The 12,844-nt window shown below is 36.2% G+C and overlaps 2 protein-coding genes across 7 annotated transcripts in view; both read left to right on the top strand.

Annotated features, from left to right (window-relative positions):
• LOC113236420 (uncharacterized protein ZK1073.1) overlaps positions 1-12,844 on the top strand; it is a 152,991-nt gene that overhangs the window by 137,327 nt on the left and 2,820 nt on the right. The window lies entirely within an intron of this gene.
• Positions 11,135-12,562, top strand: LOC113236421 (retinol dehydrogenase 11-like). The gene has a single exon (XM_026472472.1). The coding sequence runs from the start codon at positions 11,168-11,170 to the stop codon at positions 12,149-12,151; it is 984 nt and encodes a 327-aa protein (XP_026328257.1). The 5' UTR covers positions 11,135-11,167; the 3' UTR covers positions 12,152-12,562.

Below are 12,844 nucleotides of genomic sequence, written 5' to 3' on the forward strand. Positions count from 1 at the left end.
TGGTAAACTTAAAAAACGCTACTTACGGTATGTTTTCAATAAATAAACACCGAAATCACCAGCCCAAACAATAACACACACGATTGTCATGACGTATTTTTGAAATTGTTTATTTTTTTTAAATGACAGACCCAGGCATTAAAAACTTTATGGTTTGCTAGAGTAGTTACCGAAATAGCAATTAATATTAGTTCTTTTACCTGTTATAACTTCGATATCCGATAAATCGGTATAAAATCATCACCGGCATCTCTAGGTGTGGTATGCGTCTACGGCTGCATGTATCGCGTGAGCGGATATAGTAATAGGTATTTCACGATGATAATAGTTTTTCTGGCGAATTGAACAACTATGAACACTTATGTAAACATTAAGAACTGGAAAACTTATAGTAGCTGGGAAATGAGACTATTTTTCCGGATTTAAATAGCGTATATTTGTTTTTTTAAACAAACCGACGTTTCGGGCCCTTTACAGGTTCCATGGTCACGGTTGACTGAGGTGGTACAGTCAACAACCAGTTATGTCTAATATTAATGCAAACTACCCTATTTTTTCACTATAGTTACAATAGTTATTAATTAAATACCTTATTTTTAATTTTACAAAGAAAACATTCCAATTTACGCTACATTAACTTTTACAAATTATTTTATTGAATGAATTTTTATTAAACTCAATTTATTATTAATTAATAATTGAAATTAGAATAAACTAAAATATATTAATTAGTACTGCAGTCTTATGTCTGTTTGGGATTTTTCATCAGAGGAAATACAGCATCCCAAACTGGTGGTACGGAGAAACCATTTTACCTGTTGAAATTAGGATGTTTTTTAATTTCAATGGCCTCTCGCAGCATCCTGGGTAGATAACGGACTACTTTTGCAAGGACCTGGGGTTTGTCAAACTTCATTGGATGTGTAGGTTTATCCTTGACATACTCGCAGACTGCAGACTTGTTTACGCGACGGTGTTTGCCATCAGCTAAATGTTCTTTGACGCGGGTACAAATACTTCGCTTGGTTTGTCCAATATAAGAGAGGCCGCACTCACAGTCAAGCTCGTAAACTCCTGTAAGGGGATGTTACAATTCACGGGTCTCAGGAACTGACAAATCTTCCTCAGGGGTTTGAAATAGGTCTTAATAGATGCGATTTAAATCTGGAAAAATAGTTTCATTTCCTATGTGTAACAATCGCGAAAACCTAAGAACTTTACAGTAGCTATTTTTTAAAATAAATTAACACAAAGCGATGTTCGTTAGGCGAATGCAGCGCCCTCTCCCCTACTTATTAGTATAAATAGTTAAAATACTCGAAAAGTAGATGTTGTACGTAACCATTCTTGGTTAATTTAAGCTTATGCTTAAAATTAATTCGCACGGTTACTTTGCTAGATTACGATTCGATTCGATTTCGATTGTGTTCGATTCACGAACACATGCTGTAGTGTCGATCAGTCGGCTGTCAGCATCGCGCCTGTCCGCGATGGCGGTCCTCCTCGTAATTGTTGTCATAATCGCTATCGCCTTTGTTATAAGGTTCTATGAGAAAAGTACAAATGCCATATGCCAATCTCAGAAGAAGCTAGACCGAGAGTTGCTATAGTGACTGGAGAAACATGCGGGATGGGACTGGAAATCGCCAAAGAATTTGCGCGTCGTGGAGCCAAGGTTATAATCGCTTGTCCTTTTAACGAAGAAGGAATTAACGCGAGGAAGGAAATCATTGAACTAACTGACAGAAACAATGCGAAATTGAGGCTTATCACTCTATGAATGTATGTGTTCCTTATATCACATTTTTATTGTTATTATAACATAATAAATTATAATTATTTGTTATTAATTTATTGTCATTGTGATCTGTTTGTGCATAAATGGAAAAAATGAAAATAAATATTATGGTATGATTTACGTTACAATAACATACTAATTCATATTAAAACTAATATTTAAAACCTAGTAGGAAATAAGTTTACTATAATTCTGTTTCTTTAAGTTCCTAATTTCAAAAATGCTAAATATATCAAGTTCTATTTTTATTTTCATAAATAAAACTATGGTACTATAAAAAAATTAAACTTATCTCTATTTGTTTTTAGTTACTTTTCACACCAGGAGCTCGTCACCTGTCGGCTAGTTTAATTTACATAATTTATGAAACATTCATTCCTTCAAGTCTGCGTTCTTGAACTTGATGTTATTGACGTCAAACACAAATCAAAATACGGGTTCGTTTGGCACGTGAAAAATTTTTGTCCTACTTATTTGGGCGTGTATTGATATCTTAATACTACTGGTCCGGTATTTCCAAAAATCAAGAACCAGTTACGCGGTTAACGATTTTCATCTCCTGAAGAGGTCCTTCGACAGCCTGCTTGCAGCTTGCCTGTATGCCGGAAATAAAAAGTACAAATTTTAGACTAAATTATTATTTAATCAATTTTAGGAATACAGAGCTGTTTTTTTTATATGATTAATAATAACATTCCTGATAACTTTTATTCTTATGTCATTTCTTGAAAAGCTGATTGTTTAATAGAAAAAATTTTTTAATTATTAATACAAAGATCGAACACTCAGGAAAATTCCTTCGATCCGGTCGGATTCGAACCGACATCTTCTTGCATACCGTGCCAGACGCTATACCAACTAAGCCACGGAACGAACCAACGGACCTCACGAATTTTTCTATGTGCTTGCGTCGTGTCTTTGTATTTGATTTTTTGAACGACTTTTTAGTCCTAGCGCCATCTATGAGAAATCTATGACAGATTTAGCACCCAGTCAGTACCTTTACAACTACCAGTCCTGGCGAGAGATGTCGCTATTCACTGTATTAATTAAATTTTTATTGAATTGATATTCAATTATTTTTTGTGAAATTACTCCACTAGTTTGTTATAATTATTAATACAAAGATCGAACACTCAGGAAAATTCCTTCGATCCGGTTGTATTCGAACCGACGTCTTCTTGCATACCGTGCCAGATGCTATACCAACTAAGCCACGGAACGAACCAACGGGCCTCACGAATTTTTCTATGTGCTCTATGTAATCAGTGGCTCTGCCCAGCATTAAGCTGAGCTGGCTAGACTTTTCGGCTATTATTATGTACTTAGTAATATATATTTTTTGTTTTTTTAGTGGTTTATTGTTTAATTTAAATTTAGAGTAATATTATTGTTATTATCATTTGTATATTTATTTGTAATAGCCGAATAAATGCTTCTTTCTTTTTTTCATCTGCAGGTACTTGCGGCTTTACGAGTAAAAAGGTGGCTAAATTTTAGATTTGTTATTTATTTTTTAACTCAATATACTAGTTTACGTTTAACTTTCATGTTATTGTTATAGCGTTCTCTAAATTACATTAAAATTAATTTTAAGCCGTATTTTTAGCCAATTTTGCCGCACCTTTACTTACAAAGCCGCTAGTACATGCAGACGGATTATTTTTTTTCTACATAGAAAATGATAGGAACTATACTGTAAGAAACCCACGCACATTACGTTTTCGTATATTTTGAGATAAAAAATAAAATGTAAATTTCTCCATACAAAAAAAAACTTTTCTCCGAAACTATCAACTTTTCAACAAATCATGCAAGAATAAAAGTTGTTAGGAATGTTATTATCTATCACATAAAAAAAAAATTTGCTCGATACTCCACAAGTTATTCCTATGTCCAAGAATTATCAATTTGGGCCCACTGTGCGGCGGCGGGGGAGAAACGCAGCGGTAGTGGCGCGCCTACGCGGCACTCGTATCTATATTTGAAATACATAAATATTGTAAATGATATATGTGTACAAATGTTTATTTACAAAGAGCGATCCCAAGAATTTCTTATTAATTCTTCTTAATTCAGTGTACCTTATGATAAGCAATAGAGCTTAATAAATGTGACGTATCACTAATTACAAGTTTCTTACCATGTTATGATTTCTTTTTATTTTTCTAATATTTCGGAACGGTTAACGCTCCATGGTCACGGGATGACTGGCCAGCGATAGATGACAGCTTTAAGGACATATCTGTCTACCCTCTTTCACTGTCGACGACTATCCAACAACAACGTACACTCGCCATATCCATATGCTGAATAAATAAATAACTGAAGTCAAACTATGTTTTAGTTTATTATTGTAAGAACTAAGAGCCGGATTCCACGCACTGGATAGTTTAAATCGAGGGATTCAGCTTTGGTACTATGTGATCTCGGTGGTTTCTCGTACCAAAAGTGGTATGTAATTACGTTCCGTTGCCAGTACTTGGGGGCTATGCAACTTGATCCAGTGGTTAGTGTCGTTTTGTGTAAAAGATGTTGTGCTACAGCTGACTTTTGTGCATCATATTTTTTACTGCTCGGATGTGTTCCTTCATACTGTCTGACCGATATGCGAGCTCTCACAACTGCAGTTAACTTTGTAGACACCTGGTATATGAAAAGGGAGGTGGTCTTTTGGCGAACGCAACCTTTTTCCTAGTTTGTTCCGTTAAACACAGTTTTTATGGAACTTTCGTTCCCCCTGTGCTTAAAACAAAAAACTAGTTGCCTTCGTATCTCTATTTGCTTCTTCCTTTTAGGTATTGGTTTATATTATCCATTTGTTGCAAAACCGTCTTTATGTGCTCCTGTTTTTGTGGCAGGTGGTGAGCATACACCACCCCAGTCACAAAAAAAAATACCAAAAAAATAAAGAAACCTGTAGTGATAAAAATGAGTTACATATACTGCCATGATTAGCAAAAAAGACGAATCTGCCACTATTTTTATTTTATTCCTAGGTGGATTAGATATGAAGTTACCGTAAGAAAAAGGCGTAAGTAGGTACCCACACTTTTATGGTAAAAATAATTTAAATGGCCTCATTTACATAACAAATGGTAATGGTAATGGTATCATGACTGTGGCATCACAGTATATTTACTCAAATATTTTATATGCCCGTAAACATATACATAATTTCAATAAGAAAGAAGATATCCATAATATTAACCTTAGAGCTAAGTCCAAACTCATGGTACCACGATTTCGTTTAACCAAGGTAAACAACTCTTTTATGGGGAACTGTATACGTTTTTAAAATAAGATTCCGGAGCATATATTAAGTTTATCATTTCCTAAGTTTAAAAACTACATTAAAAATATTTTGATCGAAAAATCATATTACAAAATTGAAGACTACGTGTTAGATAAAGATGTATGGAAAGACGACATGGCTCCAGAATCCACACAAATTTGATTCAAAGTGTATTCCATAGCATTTAAGTTTATTTGAAAAGAGCAATCCCTAAAGTTTCTTGCTCGTTCTTCTCAGGGAGGTCAGCGTAGTGAACGAGCAGTAGCTTAACTGTGACGTTTTCAAGTGTAAATTTATTTTACCTATGGAATGAATAATCTTTGACTTTGACTTTGACTTTGACAAATAGGTAAGAACCCTTTATTGCTTAATATATACGTCATTTCGTTTTAACTACACATTTCAATCTTTCTTAAGTAAATAAAAAGACGTAAGTCACATTTGACTTCTAAATCGTCCTCAGTTAAAGCTCTACTTGTATCTAGTTACTGACATTTTAAAGTAAAGTAGAAATTTAATGTTACTTTTCATTTAAATAATGAACATGTTCAAAATGTCAAATGTCGAAACATTGAAAAGACAACAATGTCTTTTTTGTGGTTACAAAACCACATACTGCCCTATCGTCTTAGGGCGCGTTCCCACTATGTCGTGACGACAGATTGTCGTGCAGTTTACAGTGTCGTGGCTTGTATATTTAAATGAAGTTGTTCACATATAGCACGATACGATTAACTGTCGTTCACGATTTTTTAGCGCTACAACGACAAACTGTCGTCACAGTGGGAATAGCTAGAACGACAGTCGTCGGACGATAAAAAACGTCACGATAAAAACGTGACGACAGATTGTCGCAGCTACTATCGTCGTCACGTTTTATTTATCGCTGTCCGCCCGTATTCTGCTCCCTGCTAGTATCTAGCGACATTTGCTCGCTTTGCAGTAGCGTTGGGTCGTAGCCAGAGATGGGCAAGGAGGCTGTCATGAAACGATAAATTGTCGTCACGATCTTGTGGGAACAGCTAGTCACGACAGTCGTTCAACGATAAAAATTCGTCCACGACAGATAGTCGTGATATGGGAACAGGCTAGACACGACAGTCGTTCAACGATAATAAAACGTGACGACATAGTGGGAACGCGCCCTTATAACAAGTGTTGTAATTACGCTAAGTTGAAAGGGCATAAGTGGTTACTTGTGCCCATCGTACTTAGTATTGAATATTTATCGAACGTTTTTTTACTAATTTTGAAAATGAAAACGGGCAATAATTAAATAATAAAGCATAAGTAATGAAAAAAAAATTAATTCCATGTTTTGCGAATAATATAGATTGATCTTACTGCGTTTGCTGAAAGTGTCTCGTTTTTTCGTTTGGAGATATTTTTTTATTTCATTCCTTGAAACATTATTTTCTCGGTTTTGAGTTTTTGCCACAAGCGCCCTTTCAACTATCGGCGGCGGTGTTATTTGCTTACCTATGGAACAAAGATTATTCATTTTGGCTTTGCCCTTGACCTTACCTTCGACGTTGACTGCCACTTGAGCATTTGGCTTGCCTTAAAATTAAATTATTGAAGAAAACTTAATATTTAAGATCTGACAGTATGGCGTAGACGCCTTAGTTTGTCCCGAAAGACGAAACACTTTACTACTACTATTCAATTACTGCATAATTATTTGATTTTTAATTCGGGTGTTAATCACGTATAAAACATATTTTAGTTACCTCGACGTTTCGGACGTATTACAACGTCTATGGTGTCGAAGGTACCGAAAAGACTAAATTGTCATTTGTATAATTGCACATATTTTTTGCCCAATTTGTATTTGTGTGGGTTGTATTTCCATATTAAGTAACACACACACCGAATTAAAAACGACTTAGTACAGTCTTACTCAAACTTTATTAAAAAATCGAAATTAAACATTTTTTTTTACTTTGTGACAAAACAGAAATGGCTGAAAATTTAAAAATTATAACAATTTGTGCCGTTGTGTGAATGTTTGCTTCTTTTCAATAAGGATGTTATGGCAATCTTTATAAATTGGTATGTATTTTTTGAATGAATACAGATTGAGTTCGGTTATCGATCTCCTCCAACGATTTCATATGTACTTCGGAAGTTATTCTTAGTGTTGAAAAAATATGCGTGGGTTCGGAAAACAAAGTTATTGTGTTAGTTTCAAAATTATTTTTGCCTACAGCACCCTGTATTACCGTATAAAGATGTTTGGAATTTGCCGCGTTTTTTCTATTATAGTTGTTGTTGTTGTTGTTGTGAACTGGCAACCGGTACAATCTCAATTTTGACAAATTTACATTAACTTTACAGGTGAAGAAAAATATTGTTTGCATATTTATATACCCTCTGGATTATTAAATAAAAATACGTAGTGTATGTTGTTAATTAAAACAGCACGTATTACTTGTGACGGCCATTTATTGACTGGCTACAGAGAGATGGAACTATCAACATATTCATATACATTAAATGTGAAATTAATAATATAACGCCTTCTTCCCCTAATACATAATCTATATTTAAAGTACATTTTTTACACCATTTATAAGTAATGACTCTTACTTCGTCCTTTCTTTTAAAAACAGTATAAAAATTAAAATGTAATCTAATAGGCACGTAATACTTTTTCCCTACAAATGTTAGGAATAACTACTCGATGGCCTAACACACCCTAACTCTAAGTAAAGTTCTGTTCTCCTATTAAAATACGGTTTTAATTCTTTAGTGTCGACCTCATGTGGCCAACCATCCTTTATGTAACTTATCACACGACTAAGTAGTGGGTCCCGCATGTCTCTTTATTCAACACATTATAATCTAATAAAAGCGATTCTGTAGCAAAATGCAGGTATGTCTGTTCGGGACATTCATCTTTTTCCCCAGCCCTGTTTTCTTTATATGCGGCGATCATCCTCGATAAAGCGTCGGCAGTATTGCGGTCTGTTTTTACGTACGAGTGTAAAATTATACGCTGACATTATTAAAGCCCAGCGCTGAAGCCGGCTTGCTGTCATACTCGGTATCGCCGCGCCTGGACTAAAAATACTCAACAAGGGTTTGCGATCAGTTTTTAAGTGAAACTGACGGCTAAACAAATACTGATGGAATTTTTTTACCGCAAGATGATCGCCAGAACTTCTTTGTCTATCTGACTATAATTAACTTCTGCGTGTGTGAGTGTCCGCGAGGCATACGCCACCGGGCGCTCGCGGCCTTCCACGTCCAGCTGCGCCAGCACGGCGCCCAGCCCGTGCGCACTCGCGTCTCACGTCAGTACCAGCGGCCGCGACGCGTCAAAGTGCGCCAGCACTTCTATGCTGCTTAACAATTTTTTTATTTGATTGAAGGCTCTGTCTTCGACCCTGCCCCATTTCCATTCTTTATCTTTCTTCATTAGGGCGTTAAGTGGAGCTATGTGACTACTTAAATTTCTAACAAATCTGCCATAAAAATTTGCCATTCCTAGAAATGACCATAGTTCTGATAAATTTTTCGGACTCATCATCTGTAAAATCGGTTTAATTTTCTCTTCATCAGTCAGTTATACCCTTTTTATTTATCACATACCCTAAATATTTTACTTCCTCAGAGAAAGTCCTTTTAATTTATTTAATACACTATTCAATGCTATCAAATGATTTTCAAAAGTAGCCCCAAATACCAATATATCATCTAAGAATATAATAACTTTAGGAATATTGCCCAGTAATTCTGTCATTATTCTTTGAAAAATACCTGGGCTTGACGCCAATCCATGTACCAACCTGTTATACATGAAAAGCCCCCGGTGGGTATTAATAACTGTATAACGTTTAGTTTTCATCTAGTTCTACCTGATTAAAGGCCTGGTACAAATCTAACTTGCTAAAATACCTACTTCCACTTATTTTAGAAAACAAGTCCTCTATTCTAGGCACTGGATATTTATCGACCTGTAAAACCCTATTCAATGTAATCTTAAAATCAGCGCAAATGCGAATACCTCCATCCGCTTTCGCCACTATGACCAGTGGAGTAGCCCAGTCGGAGCAGTCGATGGGCTCGATGACGCCGGCGCGTAACATCTCATCCAGCTCAGCGTCGATACGCGGACGCAGCGCGTACGACAACGGCCGCGCCCGGCAGAAAACCTTTCCGCTTCGGGACGCACACGCAGCGTGGCCCGCCCGCCGGTATATGGCCCCAGCCCGCCATTGAATAATTCCTTATATCTAGAAGACAAGTTATTTTTCTGAATCATTGCTTCACTCTCACTATTTAAGTTATTTATCGCAAATTTAGGCACATCAATGTTTAATTCTGCCAACCACTGGCGACCCAATAATGTAGTTGTACCCTTTTTAATTGCATATAGATCTAGTACTTTAATTATATTGTTATATTTTACTTCCACTTCTATGTACCCGGCCGGCTTAATTTTGCTGCCATCGTAAATTGATAAAACCAAACCACAGGGTTTTAGAGGGAAATGATTGAATTTATCATTATATAATTGTTCACTTATGCATGACAAGGCTGAGCCTGCATCGATTTCCATTTTTAAAAGTTTATCATCCACAATAAGTGTCATACTGACCGGTTGATACTCCTTTAGGGACATTTGCATAATTGGTTCATCATCCTCCCAAAACGATCTCTCACTCTCTAACTGGCGTGCCCCATCTTCATTATCTTCATGCACGTAGTGCGTCCGTTGTTCATTCCACTGATGTCGATGATCTCCGCATGCTGTACAGTCACGGTTCAAATGCACTCGATGCACAGTCTCGTCGATATGGTTGATGCCACCACCGCTGCCCATACTGTCCCTGTAGCCGGTGCATCGTCGTGTATCCGTGACCACTGCCACAGCCGCCGCTTCTCACTGCCTGCATGCTAAGCGAATCACGTTCTGCCGCCTCACATGATTTTGCGACTGCTACCGCCTTTTCAAAGTGTATTTTTTCATCTTCCATAAAAAGTTTTTGCCGAATGCCTTCTTTATACGCTCCACACATAAATTGATCACGCATATTTTCATTCGAACTTTTACCGAATTGACAAAATCTTGACATTTTCTTCAAAACCAATACATATTCTGAAATAGTTTGCCCCTCCGTTTGTCTACACTGCCGAAAACGGTAACGCTCTGCGTACATAGACGATTTCTTTAATATCCTCATATTTCATATCTGCCGGTTTACTCGGATTGCACAAATTTGCCATCAGTTCATAACCAACTTCGCCGATAACTGATATTAACTTTGGAACTTTTAAATCATTTTCCACTTTCTTCACTAAGAAATGCATTTCTAGCCGGTCACAATACAAGTCCTAATTTCCGTTCTCCACACTAAATTCTCCTATTTTATCCGACAACGCCATCATACACTGTTATTATGCAAAAATATAAACAAACACACCCAAAAAAAAATACAAATAATTATCCTAGGAATCCCATCCTTGTCGCCACTGTTAATTAAAACAATACGTATTACTTGTGACCGCCATTTAATGATTGGCTACAGAGAGATGGAACTACCTACATATTCATATACATAAAATGTGAAATTACCCTTTTAATAAATCAGATGCTATATAAATAACGCAAACAATTTTTTTCTTCACTTGTAAACCTGTAAAGTCAATGTAAATTTGTCAAAATTGAGATAGTACCAGTTGCCAGTTTACGATCGATTTTAACATATATACGGCATGTTTTTTGCGTATGCATTTAAATAAATGTACGCATACCGACGCTGGAATCAGAAAAGTGTTTACGAGATGTACCTATGATGCACATGCAATGCCTATTGCACAACTGTGTCATAGAATGGCACCCCCACTTACTACTATGCGACTCGTCATGGCAGCTCAGATATGCATTATGTAAAATACTTATTAGTCGAAAAGTAGATGTTGTACGGAACCATTCTTGGTTAATTTAAGCTTATGCTTAAAATTAATTCGCACGGTTACTTTGCTAGATAAGGTACTAATACCATTCCAACTCACGGACACATGCTGTAGTGTCGATCAGGCGGTTGTCAGCATCGCGCCTGTTCACGATGGCGGTCCTCGTAATTGTTATCATAATCGCTATCGCCTTTGTTATAAGGTTCTATGAGAAAAGTACAAATGCCATATGCCAATCTCAGAAGAAGCTCGACGGGAGAGTTGCTATAGTGACTGGAGGAACATGCGGGATGGGACTGGAAATCGCCAAAGAATTTGCGCGTCGTGGAGCTAAGGTTATAATCGCTTGTCCTTTTAACGAAGAAGGAATTAACGCGAGGAAGGAAATCATTGAACTAACTGGAAATAACGATATTGTCTTCAAACTTATGGACCTATCATCTATAGATTCAGTTAAAAAATTCGCTGCAGGCATTTTAAAATCTGAAGATAGACTTGACATCTTGGTCAACAACGCTGGTGTTGGTGTCCCCAACGACTTCACTACTGCTGACGGAATGAGTTTCATCATGCAAGTAAATTATTTTGGACATTTTCTACTATCTCTTCTGCTACTTCCGTTGCTGATGAAGACAGGAAAATCATCAGATCCAGCGAGGATAGTAAACACTTCATCAGTCATGCATCATTTTGGTATGGTCGACATGGATACATTGAATAAAACCGACTATTGGATAAAAAGTCTAATTTATTCCAAAAGCAAGATATGCTTAGTGTTATTTGCTCATGAGTTCACGAAAAGACTGAAAGGATACAATGTGGTTATAAATAGTGTTGACCCTGGAGCTGTCGGAACTGGAATTTTCAACAGTGCTGGTAAATTACGTGGTATGTTACTAAAGTTTTTGTGCCTCTATTTGTACAAGACTCCTTACGAAGGTGCTCAGACTGCGATTCACGTGGCGTTAGACCAGGAAGCGGGATCAGTTAGTGGACATTTTTTCAAGAACTGTAAAAAGACTCGAGCTGTTTTTTGGGCATACAATAACAAGGTCGCGAGACAACTTTTCGAGGAATCTGTGAGACTTGTAAAGTTAAATCAGGAAGATGTTGATAATTGTTTCAAATCTTTGTGAAGTGTATTGCGTAGGAAGTATAAAAATGGTGTTTGTGATAATTAATAACCGTTATATTTATTCTATAGTTTGCGTCATTTATCTGATTCATTGGCCCGACTTTCATACCGAAGGCACAATTCGACAGCGACCAATGATCGATTCCTATGAATCTGTCTCAATTTTGTCGTCGCTTAATATAATCAAAGCCAACGACAGAAATAATGCGAAATTGAGGTTAATCACTCTGTGAATGTATGTGTTGTTTATATCACATTGTTGTTGTTATTATATCATAATAAATTATAATTATTTATTATTAATTTATTGTCATTTTAATGATCTGTTTGTGCATAAATGGAAAATTTTCAAATATTATGGTATGATTTACGTTACAATAACATACTAATTCATATTAAAACTAATATTTAAAACCTAGTGGGTAATAAGTTTACTATAATTCTGTTTTTTTATCTATATATCAAGTTCCATTTTTATTTTCATAAATAAAACTATGGTACTATATAAAAATTAAACTTATGTCTGTTTGTTTTTACTTACTTGTCACACCAGGAGCTCGTCACCTGTCGGCTAGCTTAATTTACATAATTTATGAAACATTACAAATCGGGGTAGGTACGCTTGCGTTCGGTCGAGTTTCGGAAATATTTACTTCTTCGATTGTTTGTGTAAAAAGAATGTCTCTTGATTTAT

The sequence above is a fragment of the Hyposmocoma kahamanoa genome, unplaced genomic scaffold, assembly GCF_003589595.1.
Source record: "Hyposmocoma kahamanoa isolate Upper Pololo Valley unplaced genomic scaffold, ASM358959v1 92, whole genome shotgun sequence".
Taxonomy (NCBI): domain Eukaryota; kingdom Metazoa; phylum Arthropoda; class Insecta; order Lepidoptera; family Cosmopterigidae; genus Hyposmocoma; species Hyposmocoma kahamanoa.